This window comes from Aspergillus stella-maris (assembly GCF_047715825.1).
Source record: "Aspergillus stella-maris strain CBS 113639 unplaced genomic scaffold BDV14scaffold_30, whole genome shotgun sequence".
Lineage (NCBI taxonomy): Eukaryota > Fungi > Ascomycota > Eurotiomycetes > Eurotiales > Aspergillaceae > Aspergillus > Aspergillus stella-maris.
In genome coordinates, this window is record NW_027396824.1 from 40,661 (window position 1) to 60,797 (window position 20,137).

At 50.8% G+C, this 20,137-nt stretch overlaps 10 protein-coding genes across 10 annotated transcripts; 3 read left to right on the plus strand and 7 right to left on the minus strand.

Moving 5' to 3' along the window:
- Positions 1 to 429: 429 nt before the first annotated feature.
- On the minus strand, positions 430 to 2,239 carry BDV14DRAFT_174093 (cyclophilin-like domain-containing protein). The gene is made up of 6 exons (XM_073768840.1): positions 1,938 to 2,239; positions 1,775 to 1,852; positions 1,700 to 1,716; positions 1,535 to 1,638; positions 1,340 to 1,484; positions 430 to 1,287 (listed from the first exon to the last, which is right to left on the minus strand). The coding sequence occupies exons 1-6, from the start codon at positions 2,040 to 2,042 to the stop codon at positions 1,101 to 1,103; spliced, it is 636 nt and encodes a 211-aa protein (XP_073627676.1). The 5' UTR covers positions 2,043 to 2,239; the 3' UTR covers positions 430 to 1,100.
- Positions 2,240 to 2,271: 32 nt separating this feature from the next.
- Positions 2,272 to 3,103, plus strand: BDV14DRAFT_71279 (mitochondrial 37S ribosomal protein uS13m). Its single transcript, XM_073777347.1, has 4 exons — positions 2,272 to 2,390; positions 2,451 to 2,495; positions 2,607 to 2,873; positions 2,945 to 3,103. Exons 1-4 carry the CDS (start codon positions 2,388 to 2,390, stop codon positions 2,987 to 2,989), a joined length of 360 nt encoding a protein of 119 aa, XP_073627677.1. The 5' UTR covers positions 2,272 to 2,387; the 3' UTR covers positions 2,990 to 3,103.
- BDV14DRAFT_71292 (WD repeat WDR12/YTM1 family ribosome biogenesis protein) lies at positions 2,879 to 4,935 on the minus strand. Its single transcript, XM_073777348.1, has 2 exons — positions 4,621 to 4,935; positions 2,879 to 4,554 (listed from the first exon to the last, which is right to left on the minus strand). The coding sequence occupies exons 1-2, from the start codon at positions 4,748 to 4,750 to the stop codon at positions 3,218 to 3,220; spliced, it is 1,467 nt and encodes a 488-aa protein (XP_073627678.1). The 5' UTR covers positions 4,751 to 4,935; the 3' UTR covers positions 2,879 to 3,217.
- Position 4,936: 1 nt separating this feature from the next.
- On the minus strand, positions 4,937 to 7,810 carry BDV14DRAFT_71303 (uncharacterized protein). Its single transcript, XM_073777349.1, has 4 exons — positions 7,475 to 7,810; positions 6,914 to 7,400; positions 5,856 to 6,861; positions 4,937 to 5,804 (listed from the first exon to the last, which is right to left on the minus strand). Exons 1-4 carry the CDS (start codon positions 7,634 to 7,636, stop codon positions 4,988 to 4,990), a joined length of 2,472 nt encoding a protein of 823 aa, XP_073627679.1. The 5' UTR covers positions 7,637 to 7,810; the 3' UTR covers positions 4,937 to 4,987.
- A 550-nt stretch (positions 7,811 to 8,360) lies between these two features.
- On the plus strand, positions 8,361 to 11,961 carry BDV14DRAFT_71319 (putative zinc metalloprotease). The gene is made up of 3 exons (XM_073777350.1): positions 8,361 to 9,404; positions 9,457 to 11,528; positions 11,595 to 11,961. The coding sequence occupies exons 1-3, from the start codon at positions 8,513 to 8,515 to the stop codon at positions 11,817 to 11,819; spliced, it is 3,189 nt and encodes a 1,062-aa protein (XP_073627680.1). The 5' UTR covers positions 8,361 to 8,512; the 3' UTR covers positions 11,820 to 11,961.
- A 7-nt stretch (positions 11,962 to 11,968) lies between these two features.
- Positions 11,969 to 12,851, minus strand: BDV14DRAFT_174102 (mitochondrial 54S ribosomal protein bL34m). The gene is made up of 2 exons (XM_073768841.1): positions 12,666 to 12,851; positions 11,969 to 12,591 (listed from the first exon to the last, which is right to left on the minus strand). Exons 1-2 carry the CDS (start codon positions 12,731 to 12,733, stop codon positions 12,258 to 12,260), a joined length of 402 nt encoding a protein of 133 aa, XP_073627681.1. The 5' UTR covers positions 12,734 to 12,851; the 3' UTR covers positions 11,969 to 12,257.
- Positions 12,852 to 12,963: 112 nt separating this feature from the next.
- Positions 12,964 to 13,961, plus strand: BDV14DRAFT_71327 (uncharacterized protein). The gene has a single exon (XM_073777351.1). It carries the CDS (start codon positions 13,201 to 13,203, stop codon positions 13,759 to 13,761), a length of 561 nt encoding a protein of 186 aa, XP_073627682.1. The 5' UTR covers positions 12,964 to 13,200; the 3' UTR covers positions 13,762 to 13,961.
- On the minus strand, positions 13,873 to 15,621 carry BDV14DRAFT_71329 (zinc metalloprotease). The gene is made up of 4 exons (XM_073777352.1): positions 15,553 to 15,621; positions 15,273 to 15,455; positions 14,270 to 15,209; positions 13,873 to 14,217 (listed from the first exon to the last, which is right to left on the minus strand). The coding sequence occupies exons 1-4, from the start codon at positions 15,565 to 15,567 to the stop codon at positions 13,985 to 13,987; spliced, it is 1,371 nt and encodes a 456-aa protein (XP_073627683.1). The 5' UTR covers positions 15,568 to 15,621; the 3' UTR covers positions 13,873 to 13,984.
- A 621-nt stretch (positions 15,622 to 16,242) lies between these two features.
- On the minus strand, positions 16,243 to 18,073 carry BDV14DRAFT_71341 (translation initiation factor eIF2 subunit gamma). Its single transcript, XM_073777353.1, has 3 exons — positions 17,434 to 18,073; positions 16,382 to 17,368; positions 16,243 to 16,323 (listed from the first exon to the last, which is right to left on the minus strand). The coding sequence occupies exons 1-3, from the start codon at positions 17,961 to 17,963 to the stop codon at positions 16,293 to 16,295; spliced, it is 1,548 nt and encodes a 515-aa protein (XP_073627684.1). The 5' UTR covers positions 17,964 to 18,073; the 3' UTR covers positions 16,243 to 16,292.
- Positions 18,074 to 18,381: 308 nt separating this feature from the next.
- BDV14DRAFT_174106 (putative 60S ribosome biogenesis protein Mak11) lies at positions 18,382 to 20,131 on the minus strand. The gene is made up of 2 exons (XM_073768842.1): positions 19,155 to 20,131; positions 18,382 to 19,104 (listed from the first exon to the last, which is right to left on the minus strand). The coding sequence occupies exons 1-2, from the start codon at positions 20,067 to 20,069 to the stop codon at positions 18,532 to 18,534; spliced, it is 1,488 nt and encodes a 495-aa protein (XP_073627685.1). The 5' UTR covers positions 20,070 to 20,131; the 3' UTR covers positions 18,382 to 18,531.
- Between the last annotated feature and the right edge of the window lie 6 nt (positions 20,132 to 20,137).

Genomic DNA, 20,137 nt, shown 5'->3' on the forward strand with positions numbered 1-20,137 from the left:
AAGGTTTGTGGGAGGAGGAGAGGAGGCAAGAAAGGCTTAGTCCGCAACCTGTCAGGCTGGCCTCGAGTTGCTCAACAGCGTATAAAATTGCTGCCGGTGGACACTACGCGCCAGTTACTGGTGTTACTGTATGGCTAGAATTTACTGCTGGGTGCAAATTGCCTTCATCATAGTCTGGGTGAAGCCAGCCAGTGGTTGTGATGATTTTTCAACCCATTCCACCAGCTGTAAAGGCGGATGGCAAAAAACCCAGTGTAAAAATCAAAGTCCACCGCCAGACGCCCGGACTGCCAATCAGAGCTGAGCCAAAGCGCGAAGGGACTGGCCACGCCTGTCCCAGGAATCGTCTAGGATTTCTCTCTCTAGATCTACTGCGAGCCTCTCGGTGTCTGAGACCTGCTCCGGTCTGTTAATTTACCCCCCTGTTGACCGTGACCCTTGTACAGGGCTAATGTAGGGCACGTTGTACCGAAGTACATCTTTCAGTTGTACCTCCGTCTCGACTCTACGTCCCATCCAGACTTACAATGCAAGGCTATAGGTGTAACGCTGATAAGTTGGTAGTCAGCCAAGTAATTGCCCGACAGGATCAAGATTCGAGAGATCTAATTCTGAGCGATGATGAATGTGTCCGAGTGTCGTCGTACCCCAGCTTGCCACCAAGCCAAAGTCATGTGACCTGAATCGCCACTCTCCGCAGGGCTGCGGGTATGGGGAGACCCTTGCCTTTCGGAGTACTTCGTAAGCAATATGATTGTCGACAAACGACTCAGGATTTCATATGTCAATATTCAAGACTATCTACTCTGTATATCTTTGCATGCCTTTGTCTAACTAGACAAAGTTCTTCTCGTTCTCCGCATCCTGTCCGTAGAAGTTCGTGATCTTTCTTTTGTTCTTCACTAGAAGCACAACCACACCAATAACTACAAGAAGCATCGCGAATCTGGGGAACATAGAAGAGTGGTCAGAGGTAGCTGGCATATCGACCACCTCGGGCAATCCATATAGTTCAGACGGTTGACCGCTCGGCAAGGCTTTGAATAACATAACCCATCAGCATCGAGCTTTATACGGCGGGTAAGGAGCCGGGAACTGCTCTAGAGCTCGTTGTGGCTACCTTTCTTGTCACCCTCTTCAGCCTCGAACTCAAGCTCACCGCTCTTGGCGATCTTGACGGCCTTGGTGGGCTTGTTAGCAGCACCAGTGGGGACTCTCTCAATCTTCTCGACAATGTCGTAGCCCTCGAGGACCTCACCGAAGACAACGTGCTTGCCATCGAGCCAGCTGCGCAACCAATTAGGATTTGACAATGAAGAGCCAAAATAGAGTGACTTACGAGGTAATCGCGGTGGTGATAAAGAACTGAGAGCCGTTGGTGTCCTTGCCGGCGTTGGCCATGCTGAGAACACCTTTCTTGGTGTGCCTCAGCTTGAAGTTCTCGTCCTTGAACTTAGCGCCGTAGATGGACTTGCCGCCGGTGCCTCGAAAATGGTTAGTATTGTCATCTTCACCGAACTCTTGCTTGTCTTACCATCACCGCGGGTGAAGTCACCACCCTGAATCATGAACTGGGGAATAACACGGTGGAAGGTAGATCCCTCATAGCCGAAGCCCTTCTCACCAGTGGCAAGAGCACTGCAGATTGATATTAGCCAAGGGACGATTCAGAGGAATCCAACTCTGCAAGAAGCCATACCGGAAGTTCTCAGCGGTCTACAAATGAAGTCAGCCAGGTGCAATCTAGATAGACTGGAGCAAGGACGGAACATACCTCAGGAACAGTTTTGCCATAGAGACCAAGGACAACACGGCCTAGAGCCTCATCACCGTACTCAATATCGAAATAGACCTATCGTACCCAGCAAGTTAGTTAAACAATTGCAACCACAAAGAACTCTGTTTCAAGGCGCCAAAAGACGGGCAATTGAACCTACCTTGTTGGTAATCTTAGGTCCACGGGGCTCAGTGGCATTGACGAGCGCCAGGCCCAGAGCCAAGACCAGGAAAAAGGAAAGGAAAAGGTTCTTGATATTCGCCATTATTGCAATGCCTCGATTCCTCGACGATGATAGAATGAGGGGAGATAGGGAGAGAAGAGGAGAGGGACCTGGCCGGGGAGCTCCAATGGCGGAGGACAGCTTGCGTTATCAGAAAGCTATACCGCTTCAGGAACAGAAGTGAATAATTCGAAATTCTGGTAACGTGAATTGAGTGGAGAGTCACTGGGAAAAACCAGGGATCATTTCGAAAATTACGATTTCAAGTACCGGAAGAACGCTGTTGCGGGAACGATTTTCTCTCCCCGTCAACAGACAACATCCGGGTAGCGAACTCGCCGGTCACGTTGATCAATTGAGAACGCCCAGGCGACAACAGCAGACAAAATGGTACGGTCAACATAAATTTTTCGCTGAAATGAATTTTATCAAACAACTAACATTAACCAGGTTTTCATCCTCGGCCGCAATTTCAACGAGCGCCAACTCGTAACGGCAAGCAACCCCAAACCCGATCAAGCCATGCCATGCCATGCCCATTCAATTCCGCCATTACCTCAACTCACCTCCGTCAAGAGCCCAACTAACCAGCATCTTGTTGAATAGAAGTCCCTCCAATCCTTCTTTGGCGTTGGCCCTCAAGTCTCCTCCCGCATCCTCTCCCGCTTCCACATCCACGAAAGATGCAAAGTTGGCGATCTCGCAAACAAGCAAGTGCTTGACCTCACGGCCGCGCTATCGGACATGAAGATCGAGAACGACCTGCGCCGAACAGTCCTCGATAACATTAAGCGGTTGAAGGATACGGGTACTTACCGTGGACGTCGTCATGCGCTGGGTCTGCCTGTGAGGGGACAGAGGACGAGAAGTCAGGTGCGTTATCTTACATCCTTCTTATGGTTGCATATTTGTGGGATGCTGCTAACGAGGATTTCCTGGTACAGAACAAGACTGCTTACAAGTTGAACCGTGCTGAGAGACGGTTGTAAGGTATTGGCGGGGTTGGGTTTGCTCCGATGGCTGGTTCATTTATAAGGTACTGAGTGTCAGGGCATGATATGGCGTTGTGTGTATATGTATTTTATATTCTATTTTACTTGATTGATTCCCCTAGCAATGAATGGGATGTACGATACGGATGAAGATCGTTCCATGGAAGGTCATTCAACTTTTGATATACATCAAACGCCAAAACCTGTATATGTAATGTAGTCCGACTAGCTAGAAGAAGACAGCACACCCTCGCCGCGATTAAGTTGGATCCGCTTATCCTCACCAGCACTCACTATGCCTACTTGTTGATCCCAGCAGACACTGAACACCTTGACGCCCTCTCCACCAACACGCTTGCTGTTGGCCTTACCCTCTTCCTCCAGACTCTTCCGCGAGATGGAGTATACGCTTTCGCCAACGGCTCCACCCTTGTCTGTCTTTGTAGCACGCAGATCCCAGATGCGACAGGTGCCGTCGTGGCTACCACTAATGAGTCCGTATGTGCTGTTAGGGTCGCGGGCCAGAGAAACGACTGCATTCGTGTGGCCGCGGAGTGTCATAGCGGAGATAGTTGCTGCAGAGGCACGGGGGTCGATGAGTGTAATGTGACGAGCGGATGTACCAGTGGCAAGGAGGTGGTGGTCGGGCAGGTGCTGGAGCGAGAGGAGAGAGTGGGAGGTTGTTCGGGTGTCGACTAGGGCTGCGGTGACAAGATCCCATGTGCGCAGGGAGTGATCCCATGACGCTGAGTAGCCGACTGTCGAGTCGTTGACGTCGAAGATGGCGTCTGAGACGGGGGCTGTGTGGGAGGAGAGAAGAGCCAGAGGACCGCGTTGTGAAACGGTCACAGAGGTGTTGAGCTTTCTCCGCTTCGATGTCCTCGAGGCAGCTGATGGGAGCAAGTCTTCGGGGGCAGCTGGGGCGTCGGACTTCTTAGTCGACCAGAACCCAATGTTATGATCCGACGAGGCTGAAAGAATGCGATTTGAGGGTGCGTGAACGGCCAATGAGCTGATACCAGACTTGTGTCCGTATAGTTCGAGCTGGGGAGCAATCTTTCCTGAAAACCCATCGTCGCTCTCTGAGTACTTCCACAGGCGCACTGTACGATCGAGACCGGCCGAGACAATCGAGTTCGGGGAGATAAACTTTGCCGCTTTGATAGACGATGTGTGGCCGCCATCGGTTGGTGAGGGCGAAGTCGCAATCACCTGAGAAGACATGTTCCACACCCGCAAAAGGCCATCATAACTTCCTGAGAGGATGCGTTCTTGACCTTGCGAGATCGCACTCGAGCCTGCCGCAGCCCGCGAGGATGCGGAAAGCACATCGACGGAGCTCACCCAGTCATCGTGCTCAAAAGAGGCAATGTGCAACGGTGGTATTAAAGCGCGAACGTATTCAATCTCAAGAGTAGTTTCCGCTGAGATACCGTTCGCCGTGAGGTACTCGTCAATCGAGGTTCGGAGAAATTGCCCGTTGATCAAGAACTCGAATGGGATAGGCTTGTCACTGCTGAGGAGATTGTTCACCAAGGTCGAGAGAGCGTAACGCTTGAGACCTATAACAATAAGCCGGTCAGTATACGTATCTAAGCAGATTTAACAATGCGCCAACAGGGACTGACCGGTAGGGACGAGGATCGGGCCCGTGTTGTCAGGCAGTGCGATATCTTCTTGTTGGCTGGTGAGCTGCACCCGCACCTGCCTCTGAGCAGCCTGCGACGAGACCGCCGCATAATCCTGGCTAGTATCCATCTTCGAATGACCAATTTAGCGAAGCAAGTGTAATAGCGCCGATATCAAGGTCTGCGCATTTGCGGGCAGAGACAGAAAAACTCCGCTTGGCGAAAGGAAAAAAATTACGGCGGGCGAAACGGCCACTTGCGCCAAGCGCGGAAGATTCCCCGCATACTTCTCGATCTAGGCTTCGGGCATGATCATGCAAGATACCAAAAATAAAAATATCTGTTCGTGGTCTATGTACAGAAAATATCATCCTCTAGATGCTCGCTTGATATCCGCAATAGCCTTTCGTCGGTAGTCGGACTCTGCGAAAAGTGCCTTTATCAAGTCGATCACTTCCTCCGCAGAGAACTCCAGAAAAAGCTCGCCCTCTGTCCACAGGAACTTGATATCGGCCAGGGAGCTCTCGAGAATGTTGATGAGGTATTGGAACTTGAGCCAATTTCTGACGTAGACAGCGGTCATGGGTACCGGTTCAGTGTCATCCGAAACTTCAGGTTGGAACAGTTCTTCGAGCTTCGATAACTGATTGCAGAAGGAGACAAGTTTCTGGGACTGGGACTCGGATATATCACCCAAGTCCACAATTTCAATGATAATCTTGTCGGTCACAGTCGACACTAGAGACCCTATTGCTTGTAGAAGGGCGGAATGCGAGAGAATCGGCTGCCATTCCTTGTAAACATCACACACACGGTCCACTGTTGCGCTGACGGCATTTTCGCATTCGCCAAGGAAAGGTTGCTCTGAGCATTGGCCGAAACCTTGCGCACCATCTAGCAGGTCAGTAACAATAGTTCTCTGTGTCTGCATCTCTTTGCTGTAGGCCAATTTGCCAAATCTCTCAAGGGCATCGACATCGCCCTGGAGCCTTGTGAGTTGTTTGTCGTTTGCGACTTGGCGCACTTTCTCCGCAAGATACATGCTATCATTGTAGAGATACATCTGGCCGGCATTGAGTTTGATACCATAGAAGGACGGCGCTGTTGCCTTGAACATGGCAAGGATCAGCGTGGGGAGCGCCAGAAGACCAGCTCCAGAGGAGGACACAAGAGTGTCAGATTGCCTGAACGATGAGTTAGTAAGGGCTATCTTGTGAGGCTCGTTTGATACATACGAAGTTGAAATGGCCTTGGAGTCTGAGATCTGCTGCTGGATAATATGAAGAACAGAATCAGGCACGTCGGTAATTGTGTAATGTTCCCTCAACGTGATCTCCTTCGGGTTTGCGTGGTTTCCGGCTTCTTTTGTCTTGCTGGGTTGGGCTGGGTCTGCGCCCTTAGGCTGGGCTTTTTCTTCCGCAGCCTCTTGCTCCTCGTCGTCCTCTGTCCAGCCCCAAGCATCACCAGCTTCATCATCATCTGCGCTGGCAGCACTGTCTGATTGGGTAGCCTTCTTGTCCTCCACATCATTATCATCGTCCAAACCCCATGCGCTCACGTCTTCCTCGGCATTCTTTTGTGGCCCATCTTCTTTCTCGTCATCCCAGCCAGCATCCCAGTCATCCGATGTCGAGTTATCTAACAAGACCTCATCTGCTTCAGTAACTTGCTTCTTTTCAACCCTCTCCACCTGCCGCGATTCACCCTTGCTGGCTGAAAGCACCTTACGAACTTGGTCCAATGAATCAACTCTTCGTCTAGTTAGCCAGAGGCGTGGAGCTTGATTAGCCCAAGAGACAAGTTCCTCTTGGCCATACCATCCCAGTGACTCAATCGATTTGGCAAACTGAAGGATACGGTTCAGGGTGGCTTCAAAGTCGTTCAATCCGTCAAGCTCAGTAGGTATCGCGGTTGACAGCCAATGTGAAATGAGATTTGATGAAACGGCGGGAATGAATGACTCGGAAAGCGAGCTCAAAATGCGTTCGGGCAGAGACTGGTGAACAAAGGTGAGAGCTTCGAGGATACGGTCTAGAACGACTGAAACCGATGCCGGGGTTGGCTGTGGATCAACAGTAATCGACGACTGCTCGATTTGGACTCCGTGGCTATATCCATCCGAGCTTGGAAGTAAGATGGGATCCATAATAGCGAGAAAGAGGTTCTTCCGGAAATCTTCAATCGCCGCAGTGAGCTCGTCCAAGCGATTTAAAGCAAATATGGTCTCCTCCAATGCATCCCCTGCCCATGGTTTAGTGGAATCTTCAAGTCGAAGAATCAATATCCGACTTACCAGAAATTGTCACCTTCCCTTGCTTGTGGTCAAGTTCGAGGTGCTTATGCCAGCGACTACGTAGGAACTTCACAATTTCATGTCGCAATGAGGTGACGTTTTCGGATAGAATTCCCCTTACATTGGTGTTCTTAAAACAGCTGTCCAGGCTAATTGCATGCTCAATCGCTTCAAGATTGTCAATTGCTGCCATAATCTGACCATCCTGGCAGAGGGTCCGTGTAGCATCGAGCTGCTGGCAGACGCCCTGAACTTCTTCTAGAGTGTCCGTCACAGCCTGGTTGAATACAATTTCTGTCTCGACGAGACCGACTTTCGCTGCTGCATCCTCGACATTCAGCTGTAAGGGCTGTGTATTCTCGTGCTGATTAACGATTTCCCGCGCAGTGAGTCGCGAACGTTCTAAATCTGCGTGGAGCTGTTTCGCTTGTGAAATCCAGTCGTCGATGTCGAAATTGTTGTCCCGGCTTAGAGAGCTGATCTCGGCCTAACCAGCGGGAGGTCAGTACATCCTCAACAAGTCGTGGTCTTGGGGAATCCAAGCAAGCATTAACCGCATACCTCCACCTGGTCTCTGGCCTGCGTGATAAGCTCCAACTCCTTCGAAAGCGCCGATAGCGGGACATCGGCTGCTACAATATTCTCCGATTCTGGGTAAGTACCCTCCGCGACGAAGTCCAGGACCGCTTTAGATATCTCGCTCTCTGGTGGTTGGGTTGACATAATGAGCCGTGTCCTTCAGTGGACCACCCGTTGAGAGCGTTCTCGGAGCAGTTCGGGTCCTCGAGGATTGGTGAGTGAGTTTGATCCTGGTAACGAAGATATACTCCCGCCGTACTCTGACACCCAGGCACCAGTGTAGCGCAAAGCTTGCTTTGTTGACGAGCAGCAAGATGAGAGGGACTAGACAAGCTGTCGGCGATGGGGCTGCGGAGCTCCCTGACCGCCTTCCCCATAGTAAGGTGGATTTTGTACCTCATGGAGGGGTTCTTTCAGTCTCAGTTCCCACCATACTCATTGAAGATCTGAGATCTTTGAAACTTGCGAATTTTGTTACCGTGTGTCTCGAGAAAACTATATTTTTGGCTTGGTTGGCATGGTGGTGTGAGCACAGATTAAACCACAGCTGCACTCTACATTACACAAGTTCAGCTCGAGGACCCCTCTACACCCTTCAACTGCCCAAGACAACAGATCAACCGCCAGTTTCTACCACCGGAGATCATCGTGCTGGCCCGCTTCCTCATACAGGGTCTGGCTGTAACTCTGCTTGCTCGATCTATGTGAGTTTGTGACTTGTTATACTGAGAGCGTTCCTCTATGGCCTGTCTTGCATGCTGGCTGGAACCGTACCGAGGCTTGATACTTTCAGCTGTTTGCTTGGGACATTCGTCGTCTCTTGTAGCCTAACGTGTTCTCCCCAGCAGTTTATTGCTTTTTAGCCTAGTTCGAATTTATCCTTGATTTCAGCTGCAGAGTCTCATCCTACTTAAATTTCACTAACAGTTTCATCTCTTCCACAGCTTCTTTCTATCTAGACCGTCTACTGCACCTAGAATTTCTCTTAATATTCGAAGACCAATCACCCAAATCGCCAAAATGCCTGCAGCTCAACCCAGTCACTTCAAGCTGCTCCAAAGGTTTAAGCCAGGCTACTCGCCTAGCGAGTTCGTTCAATATGAATCACAAAGAACAGGCATGACGGTGGTTGTCATCGACCAGAAAGGCCCCAAGGTGAACGGATATTTTGTTCTCGCGACGGAGATTCTCGATGACTCTGGCGCGCCTCATACATTGGAGCACTTGGTCTTCATGGGCTCGCGAAACTACCGGTACAAAGGATTCCTAGACAAGCTTGCTACGCGATTCTACTCCAACACCAATGCCTGGACGGCAACGGACCATACGGCGTATACATTAGACACTGCGGGCTGGGAGGCCTTTTCGCGCATGCTGCCCGTCTATTTAGAGCATGTCATTGCCCCAACCCTAACGGATGAAGGTTGCTACACTGAAGTGCACCATATCGACGGAACTGGAAACGATGCCGGTGTTGTCTATTCAGAAATGCAAGGAGTTCAGAATAATGCTGCCGAGCTGATTGACCTCGAGGCCCGACGGCTGACTTACCCTGAAGGCGTAGGTTTCCGCTATGAAACAGGAGGAATGATGGAGCAACTGCGTGTTCTCACGGCCGATAGGATCAGAGCTTTCCATCGTGAGATGTACCAACCAAAGAATCTCTGCTTGATCATTACTGGTGAAGTTGATCATGCCGACATGCTCGAGCAGCTCGACCGCTTTGAAGATACTATTCTTGACGTTATTCCAAGCCCTGATTCTCCATTCAAGAGGCCTTGGGTTGACTCAAAGCAAGCTCCGCCGCTGGAGAAGTCGGTAGTCAAGACGGTAGAGTTTCCTGAAGAGGACGAATCTTACGGAGAGCTTGAGATCCGCTTCCTGGGCCCTGACTCCACCGATCCTGTGCAAAGTAAGTCATTTACATCCCAATCGTACCTTGACGACTGCTAAAAATACCATAGCTGGGGCTGTCAACGTTACCCTCCTGTACTTGGCTGGTTCTTCGGCGTCGCTTTTGGACAACATTCTCGTCGAGAAAGAGCAGCTTGCGAGTGCTGTCTACTATGCTACTGACGACCGTCCAAGCCTTGAGATTCGCTTCACATTAACTAGCGTAGAAACGAAGAAGCTGGCTCAAGTTGAAAAGCGGTTCTTCGAAGTCTTGAAAGATGCGATGAGCAAGGACCTTGACACGAAGTACTTGCAAGAATGCATTGACCGCCAAAAACGTACCTGGAAATTCTCCACTGAAAGCTCAGCTTCATCCTTTGCGGAGTATGTTATCTCAGATTTCCTATTCGGAAAGAAGGATGGCTCCACCCTGCTGGACGTTGCTTCTCTCAAGGAATACGATATCCTAGAGAAATGGACACAGGACGACTGGCGCAACTTCATCAAGAAGTGGATCTCAGATGCACACCATGTTACCATCTATGGAACGCCGTCTTCCAAGATGTCCGACAGGCTGAAGAAAGAGGAAGAGGCTCGGGTTGCGGCGCAAAAGGAGAAGCTGGGCGAAGATGGCTTGAAAAAGCTCGCTGATAAGCTTGAGAAAGCGAAGGCTGAAAATGATAAAGAGATCCCAAAGGAAATGCTCGAGAGCTTCAAAATTCCCGGGATCGAATCCATCCGCTTTATAGATACAACGACCGCCAGGTCTGGAGCTGCTCTCCAGCTTGGCCGCCCGGACAACAAAGCTCAACAAATGGTGGAAGCCGATAAATCGGACCTACCAGCGTTCATTCAATTTGAACACATTCCCAGCAGCTTTGTTCAATTGTCTGTTCTCATCTCCGCACATACTGTGCCCGTGCAGCTACGTCCTCTCTTGTCCGTGTACACAGAAGCCTTCTTCAACCTGCCTGTTATGCGCGATGGTAAGACCATCAACTTTGAACAGGTTGTTGTCGAGTTGGAGCGGGACACTGTTGGCTACTCTATCGAAGGGGCAAGAGCTCTCGGCAACTCGGAAATGCTGCGCATCTCATTCCAGGTTGAGCTGGAGCAGTACAGTACGGCAGTTGCTTGGTTGAAGGAGCTTTCGTGGAGTTCTGTCTTCGATGTCAAGAGACTCCGCACGATCACAAGCAGGCTTCTCTCGGATGTTCCTGACGCTAAGCGAAGTGGTGATGATATGCTTGCTGCTGTTCACGTCATGGTTCACTACGCAGCCGAGTCGATCGTCCGCGCACGCAGCACCCTAGTGAAGGCACGGTACCTCAAGAAGATCAAGCGTCAATTGGCCGAGGAGCCAGAGACGGTTGTTGCGCGCATGGAAGAGATCAGAAAGGCCCTCTTCCAGTTCGAAAATATCCGCATCCTTGTCATTGCCGACCTCGAGAAACTGGCTAACCCAGTCTCGACCTGGAAACCCTTCGTTGAGCAACTGGGCGCCAGTAAGCCTCTAAAGCCCATCACAGCGAGAAGACCCCTCCTCAGTCCAGCGGGCCAGAAACTCGGTGGCGAAGCCTACGTCGTGCCCATGCCAACCATTGACTCCTCCTTCGCATACGCCACAGCCCGTGGTCTCGATGCCTACGACGACCCGAACCTTCCTGCTCTGCTGGTAGCAATTGCTTACATGAACGCCGTTGAAGGACCGCTGTGGGTTGCCGTCCGCGGTAAGGGTCTCGCATACGGCACAAACTTCGCGTACAACATCGACACCGGCTTCGTGAACTTCGACGTCTACCGCTCGCCCAATGCCCACAAGGCATTCGAGTCCAGCAAGGAAATTGTCCAGGCTCACCTTTCTGGGGAGACGCCCTTTGATCCCCTGATGTTCGAAGGTTCCATTAGCAGCATTGTCGTTAGCTTTGCAAATGAGCAGATCACTACTGCTAGTGCGGCGCAGGGAAGCTTCATCCGTCAGGTTGTGCGCTCGCTGCCCAGTGATTACAAGGAGAGAATCCTCCGCGCTGTCCGTGATATCAGCGTTGAGGATGTCAAGAAGGCGCTGCGCGAGATTATCCTGCCCCTGTTTGATCCCAAGACGGCCAACATTGTGGTTACTTGCACGACTATGCTTGAAGAGGTATGTCTCACTCAAACCCCAATAGCCAACAGATTCAAGGGGCCTATATACTAACTATAACTCCAGGCAATTGCCAAGGGCCTCACAGAGTCCGGCTTCGCGCCCAAGGTCCAGCCGCTCAAGGAATTTGAGGACGATTACGGTCTCAAGGTCAGAGATGACGATGATAACGAGGACGACGATGATAACGAGGACGACGATGATAACGAGGACGACGATGACGATGAAGAAGAAGACTCGGATGGAGACGATGAGTCAGGTTCCGAAGAGGACACGGATGACGATGAGTGATGCTCCTAGTTTAATGACTCGATGTCGACATGCCGGTATGGGGAAAGCATGGGGGAATGAAAGGCCATTCTGTATAGAATATAAAAATACATAACGAATGCAGCAATTACTCGACACATACTTGCGTCTAATATTCCTGAACTCAGTGCATTCTCTGACTATTGGGCGGATGTCGGATATCCTTGATTAGGACTCGGTATATCAAGTCAGCATAAATCACACGCTAAACAACCCAAACAGAGCAAGGCCTAATGCATACACAATTGATTTCTATAATAAACATATGGTACAATATAGAGAGGACAAAGGAAAAGCAAGCCCTCGTCCTCAAGCCATTCATCTTTGGCGCATCAAGCGTAGGACGTACATTGATCATCCCATGCCCCTTTCATCTCAATCCAACCAACAACACAATCCCACTTCCTTCAAAAAGCGATATCACCAACTCAAAGCCTTCCTCCCCTTAGCCCGTCTCCTCTTCAGAATCTCCCGCCCGTTCTTGGTCCTCAGGCGCGCCAGGAATCCATGGCGGCGCTTCTGCACCCGGCGCGAGGGGTTATACGTTTTGCGGGGAGCGCCGAGGGCAGCGCTTACTGAGAAGGAGCGCGTTTGCGGTAATTGTGAGAGGATGGATGTCGGCGTGGTTTGTGGTTGTGTTTGAGGAAGCGCGGAGAGGGTTGGTCTTGTGGGTGTGGTTGTGAACTTCGTTAAGGCGAAGGAGAAGGCGCGGGATTGTGTGGCGCGTGTGAGGGGGCTGGCTGTGGACAGTTGTCTGTTTGACTGGTTAGCATTTGATGCTGGTTATAGCTTATAGCGCGGTATTCTGGGCGCTGAGGGAGGACGTACCTAGGGAGAGCAAAGGACGTAGCTGCCCTGAGCACCGAGGGGACGGCCCTGCACCGGAGGCAGAGCATTGTTGCAGCGGTTATCGAGACAAACCCAGCGAGGTTTATCCAATCGAAGCACAGGACTTCTCAATCCACGAATCGACTAGAAGGTATCGCGGAACCCGGGGTACGTTGGCTGTTTGGGTGAAGCATCAAAATTCGGAGATCAACTGCAAGTCCACTCGGCGCTGGCGTGCACGTGCCACCTCCGTCCTCGAACTTTTTTTTCTTGAAGTCCGCTACTACACCACTTTACTATACCACACTACAACTACATTTCTGGGGATTTTCTACATCGGGGACTAGTCTGTTTGATTTCGCTGGAACTCGCATTACTCGCCAATACCAAGCTCGCGAGTGTTTCCAATACTCAACGAACACGAAACTCTTTCTACCGCCGCATCTATAAGTCCTTTACTACGTTCTCAACCCCCACACCACCAAACGCAAACTACACCGCAGATTGTCCCAAATAAAACAGTCAATCCGCCAAAATGTCAGCCCAAGAACCAACCCCCCTCCCCCCAACAACAATCCTCACATCCACTCCAATCCCCCAAAGCACAGCGCACGACTTCCTAGCCGCCTACCTGGACCGCGCAACAACCGATCCAGCCCTGCAACCAAACGCAGGAATAAGCGAGCATGGCCCCATCTCCCGCACAACAGCCGCAGCACCAAATATCATTCTGCATAACTTGAAGCGCGTGCAGGCCGGTCTTGCAGGTGAAGTTTTGGGACGGGATCTGGCGGTTGCGGAAATGAAGGAGGGCGCTGCGGCTGCTCAGGCTCAGGCGCAGATGCAGAATGGAGGTGGCAGTGGGGAGGGTGCCGGGTGGGAGGATAAGAAGGCTTTTGAGCAGGAGCAGGGTGTTGAGGGGGGGGATGAGGTGAATGTTAGGAGTGGGGAGGAGGTTACGGCTGGGGAGTTGGATGTTGATGTTGATGAGGGGCAGGGGGTTACGGAGGCGGTGGATAAGGAGGAGAGGAAGAGGTTGAAGAAGGAGCGGAGAAAGGCTGAGAAGAAGGCGAAGTTGAAGGGGGATGATGAGTAGGTTTTTTGTCGGGTTTGCGGTTTCATGGGTTTCCAAAAGCATACTGGCGTATCACTGGGTATAAATTTAGGGCTGTAATATTAACTGCATTTTCAATTTTCTAACGGCACTCTTGCTCGTTTTCTTAACGATTAATGTCTTTTTGATATCCAAAATTGACGTTCTTGACGTCTAATAACTGCGGATCAGGAAAGAATTGATCAATTGTCAACAGTATAACCGCTTAAAGTTCACGGTCAGCAGCCTTGACAGGTGTCTCGCTGTCCTCGGCCTTGTAGTCCGTGACCTTTTCACCTTCCCAGCCCAGAGCCTTAAGACGCTCGGGAAGGATGGGGTGAGAGTAGTGGTAGCTAGCGTACATCCAGTCTGCGTCCATAGTGCTAAGGTTCTGGATCTGGAGCTTAAGAAGAGACTGAGAGAGTTCCTTGGAGTATCCGAGGTTGATAGCAAAGGCATCTAGATATTATTAGCACCAATGACAAAATTCCGTTCCGGGGAAAGAACTTACCAGCTTCGAACTCAAACTTGCGGCTAAGGATGTTCATCAGAAGCTTGACAACAGCGTCCATAGGAGCAAGCGCATCAGAGAACAGGAGGAAACCAATCATGATGGGCTGCTCGCTGTGGAAGCCAAATGACTGGTAGAGAGATTGGTTGTTCACAAAGGCAGAGAAGAGCGCGAAGATGTAGAACATGTGGAACTGAGCAATACCGAAGAGCTTGGTGGTGTGACTGAGGCTCCAGTGGCCGAGCTCGTGGCTCAGAACAGCAACAACTTCCTCGGGCTCACTCTTCTCAATCAGAGTGTCGTAGATGACAATGTGCTTTTTCCAGGGGAGACCATAGAAGTAAGCGTTGCTGTGAGCGCTGCGCTTGCTACCATCAATAACGTGCAGTTCCTGGAGCGGGAAGTTGAGCTTCTTGGCCAGGTTCTCGACGCCAGTCTTGATAGCGCCAGGCTCGAGAGGGGACAGCTTGTTGAACAAAGGCAGGATGACAATCGGGTAAATAGTGATAGCGAAGACCTGAACAAAGACACCAAAGAGCCAGAGATAGTAGAAGCACGAGGTACCAGTCTTTTGCACAATCTTCAGCACAGCACTGATGATAGGTGTACCCAGAACAATACCAAGCATTTGACCCTTAAGCATGTCAGAGACCCAGAGACCAACGGTTTGCTTGTTGAAGCCGAACTTCTCCTCGAGCACAAACGTGTTGTAGTAAGAGATCGGGAGGGAAAGAACAGTGCTAATCAGATTGAACCCAAAGATGAACACCAGCGTCTGCGTAATTTCACCCTGGAATGAAGCCGGGAGGTATCGTGCCAACAAAAAACCGCTGACCCCCCATAACTTAGGGAGGACATCGCCGTAGATGAACGCAAGGTTCTGAATCTGACCATATAAACCGGAGATGAAACCAAACTTCGCTTTCGCGCGACCGTATGCCTGAGTGAGGAAGAAAAAAGTCAGCGATCATTCCGCGATCCGAGGTAAGACACGGCTACCTACCTGACTTTGATCATAAACCTTCTGAGACACTTCGTTTTCGAGAACTTTGGGAGCCTTGGTGCGCTGCAGCACCTTGTACTGACGGAAAGAGAGGAGACCTTCAAGGATGAACTGGCCTAGTGAAAAGCCGACGAGGACATTCTTCCATGGGAAGAGGGGGCGGTCCAGAAGACGCGCCAGTTGCTAGAAACGACAGACGTCAGCAACGGTTCAACACCTTGCGCCAAAGTCGACAACATGGAGATTTCGACACAAGCGCTATTGTACTGGGAGAACTTACATCGAGGATCCACATCCTGAGACTGGCAACAGATAGCTGGAACGTTGCAAGAGGGATGTTGATGTCAGGGCGGACAAAGGACAGCTTTAAGAAGTTAAATAACTGGTTAGATTGTCGCAGCCTTATTAGTCACCCGCCGCGGATCCGCCAACAACGAACTATACAGATATACTTCATGGTCTTACTTACTGAGACTACATTGAATGAGTAATTCAGGTCACATACAAAAGTAAGAATGAGATGGTCTTATTCAAGTTCGTTGCATTTCGTAAACCCCTTGATAACTCGTCTAACTGTCCATAGGTACAAGTTGAAATCAAGAATGCGATAGGCAAAATATAAACAAGTTCTTTTTCCCACCCCCAAACAGAACAGCGTCGTAACACTCGTCAAAAGAAGTGGCCGTCTCTACTTCGTCCTCATCATCATCAAGTCAACCAACTTTCCCACTGGATATATGATGCCCGTGTTCGCGATCCTCCATCGGGCATACCTGCTGCATGAGGAGCCCCACGCGTCCTTGTCTTCGAGTTCTAGGTACCAGCGGGCAGAAGAGGTGACAAGTAGACCTTCAAGCGCTCACCATTCAGAGCTGACGTCTGATGTGCTAAGCTATCACCCCAACGCCTTTTCCACTTAGAAGTTGCCCACCAGAATTTTCCGGCGGAATTGGCATCTTCCTTCCCTTCGCATTCCCCTGCATGAGGCCTGACCTGAACATGACACCAAGTGCCACTGCTTTAGTTTACAATGGGCTCCAGGGTGTTACCACTGTTTAAAGTTAGTTTATACACCAGCGAAATACAATAGTGGGACCGGCAGAACTTACGCAACAATGTTGGCCCAACCAATGAGACGCCAGTGCTTCTCGATTCTTCGAGAAATGGCAATCTTCTCACCAACTTCCGTACAAGCCGGGCTAGTCAAGCTCAGCTTAGCAGCATCGGCCTTGACACCGACAACCTTGGCACCGGTAGCTGTGGAACCAATGTTGACCATGAGAACTTCGTTCTTAGCCAACTTAGCAACCTTGGCCTGCTTGCCATCGGCGGTCTTGACACCGAGAAGACGACGCAGCAAGAAGTAGTTGACCTCAAGTTCAGTGTAGATGGCGGGCAGACGTCCACGGTGTCCAAGAACGAAACCGACAAGACGATCAGCACGGCAAAGAGTAGGGTCGACACGGGTACCGACACCAATCAATCCGCCAGGAACAGCGAATTTCAGGTCGTTGTGCTCAGCGAAGAGGGAAACAACACGAGAGAAGATGGGACGGCACTGAATCTTGCCGTTCTCATCCTTGGTGACGAGACCAGGTCGAATTTCGATCTCGTCGTCCAACTTCAGCACACCAGTCAAGATGGAACCACCAGCAACACCACCCTTCAGCTCATCAATCTCTGCACCGGGCTTGTTAACGTCGAAGGACCGGATAACCATCATGTGAGGCGAGGCTGTGAAATCGCGGACAGGAACGGGGATGTGTGAGACGAGGTACTCGTTGACGGCATCAATGTTGTACTTCAGCTGGGCGGAGATGGGGATGATAGGAGAACCGTCGGCAACGGTACCACGGATGAACTTCAAGATCGATTGGTAGTGCTGGAGGGCTCCGTCTTCCCTCATCAGGTCAACCTTGTTCTGGAGAATGATGATGTGGCTCAACTTCATGATCTCGATGGCGGCCAAATGCTCAGAGGTCTGGGGTTGAGGGCAAGTTTCGTTTCCGGCGATCAACAGAAGAGCGGCGTCCATGACGGCGGCACCTGAAAGCATAGTACTCATGAGAATGTCGTGACCAGGGCAGTCGACGAAGCTTTAGAAGACCCAAGTTAGTAGCCCGATCATCAAATCAGCCCAAAAAGGTCGGGATATACGTACGAAACGTGTCTTAACAGGCGGTAGTGACCGGAGCATCCTTCTCTCTCGCAAGGCGGGTCGACCTCCTTCTCACTCTTATAACTCTTGTAGCATGTTGGCCGAGGGCAGGCGGGGTTGTCACACTTGTAGATCTTCGCGTTGGCGTAACCCAGCTTGATGGTAATGTTTCGCTCCAACTCGTTCTTGAAACGGACAGTCTGGACCTCCGAAATAGCCTTCACCACCGTTGACTTTCCGTGAGCGACGTGACCGATGGTACCGATGTTAATCGTGGCCTGGCGGGCGATAATTTCGGGCGACAGAGGAGTTAGCGTGGACAGGTCGAGAGTGTCTGGGTTGGGCTGCTCGGGGAGCTCTGGTCGCTTAGGCTGGGGGGCAGCGGATAGGGGGTCCTTCTTCATCGCTGACTTGAGGGGCTTCTCCTCCTGGTCGAGAGGCTCCTGGTCCTCAACATCTTCTTGGCCGTTGGCGTTAAGAATGGGGGAGCCGGGCTGGGACTCGTCGTCTGAAAAGTCGCCGTTGGTAGCCATGATTGCGCTCGACAGTAAGGATCGGGAGGTAAAGGGGGAGTATAGGAGAAGGGGGGGGCGTGGGCGTCGAGGGCGTGTTGGGATGAAATTTGCTGGATTTGCAGCGACGGAGGCGATACGATCTTTAGGCCTGCACCGAGTTTAGTGGGGGTTGGTTTTGTGCAGTGGAGAGCGAGCAGGCGGTGGCCGGCGGCAGTTGCTGCGCTTTTGGCTTGCCCAGCTAATGTTCCAGCTTCAACTTCTTTGTCTTGATATGATTATTCTTGTAGCTGAATATTATTCTCTGCTTGATGATGGGTAAATCACAGTCTCTTTTAATAATGACACTACCTAAGGATATACGTTGGTGTGTTGACTTTTGCGGACACCCTCGCCGCAACATACTATGACTCATTCCACTATATATCTACAGCTTTGCCCAGCACTACCATACAATGGTTGATCGTTGGAATAACAAAGTTCAGTGCTATAGAAGCTTGGATCATGATCACTCTGAATATAATTTACACTTTTGACATTATCATATGGGTATATACAACAACTCATCTAGATTTTTAAATGTCAGACCCTACTCTTCATCATCACTTCCCTCGCTGCTCGACTCTTCCTCACTCTTCTCATCAAACGACTCAAAATCATCTTCGGGTGTTGGTTCCTCTGCTGGCAACATCACGAATGATCTCAAGCAAGTAATTCTGTTTCCTGTCTCATAAGAGCCCAGGAGCTTTGCCACCTGAATATCCTTCGCGTTGCCAGACTTCTTCGACACAACTTCGCGCAACTTGCCCCCAAGCAAGTGCCAGACGCGGATGACACCCTCGCTATTTGCTGTTACTACTGCAAAGTCGTCCTCCTTGGCACCCGGTTGTCCCTTTAAGCCTAGAATTTCGAAGTCCTTGACTCTGCCCGGGAATCCTTGTGACCTGCCTCCGAACTGGGCAACTAGCTCAGCGTGCGGAATAGTCGAGTCGTCACCTTCTTCTGGATCCCGTGTCTTTTTTGTCGAATAGAAAATGACTCTACCGTCCTCTGTCGAGACTGCGAAAAGTTCGTCACCATCTTCCGGGCCTATTGAGATATACTTAATCCCATGCAGTTTGCTCCTAGGACTAGGGACAACCCTGCAAATCGGGGTCGAATCCTGCAAGATGGTTAGAGCACTAGAAGAGCCATTGTATTGAGGAGACTCACAGTTCCAAACAGCACGGCACCCCATTCAAATGCAACAGCGAATTCCTCTCCTTGTGTGTTCCATGCTATTTTTCTCCCTTCACCCGTGCTCCACCTGCTTTCCTTTACGCTTTGCAGGATATCCTTATTGAAGTTAAGCACTCCGGCCTTCTTTCCTGTAACCAAATTCCACAGTCGCATGCACCTCTCTCCCTTGCCCACGCTCAACATTAGCTTCATACTCGGGTGCACTGCAAAGTCGTTGACGCCAGACGGCGAGCCGCCGGGGGGCGCAGTATCACCACTAGGCCGGCCCTGAACCTTTGGGTTGGGCGCTTTGATGGTTGAGATGACAGACAAATCTCTGGTCTTGCTGACGGAAATGGTATTGTCCTCTGCCGAAGCCAGGACTTTTGAGCGTGAAGGAAAAACCAGAGCGGTGATGGGTGCGGAATGGTGTAGCAGGGCTCCAAGTTCTCTATTCTTAGGGTTTTCGAGGATCTTGTTACCGGCGAGGGTAGGAACAGTCGGATAGTTCTCGTTCACTATGGGAGGAGCAGCAGACAGCGTGTATAGATTGACGCGCTCATCGCTTCCACCGCTAGCTAGGATAACTTTCGGAGGTTCCGTAGAGTCTGCCTTGGGCAATGGAGACATGGCCAAGCATTTTATCGCGGAGGCATGGGCCTCGAATAGGAAGGTATCCACGAATTGTGCGGCTGACTCTTTGGGCTTTTCAGCCGCAAAGCTGGTCGTAGGGATAGATGCCGTGAATCCGTGTAGAACTCGCTCATATGAACCAGTAACTATTTGCAGCGTGATAGCGCCATCACTGTGCTCGGAGGAGGATGATTCTTTCTTGGAGGATTTGGCAGGCTTTGGCGGTTGTACCGCCTGCTGCCCTTTGCCAACGTCGTCAATCTTGCGCTTAGCCATCACTGAAATCGTATTAAGTATAGAAAAAGTGTAAAGCGAGCTGTTGTTTGTCGACTTAGGAGCATCAG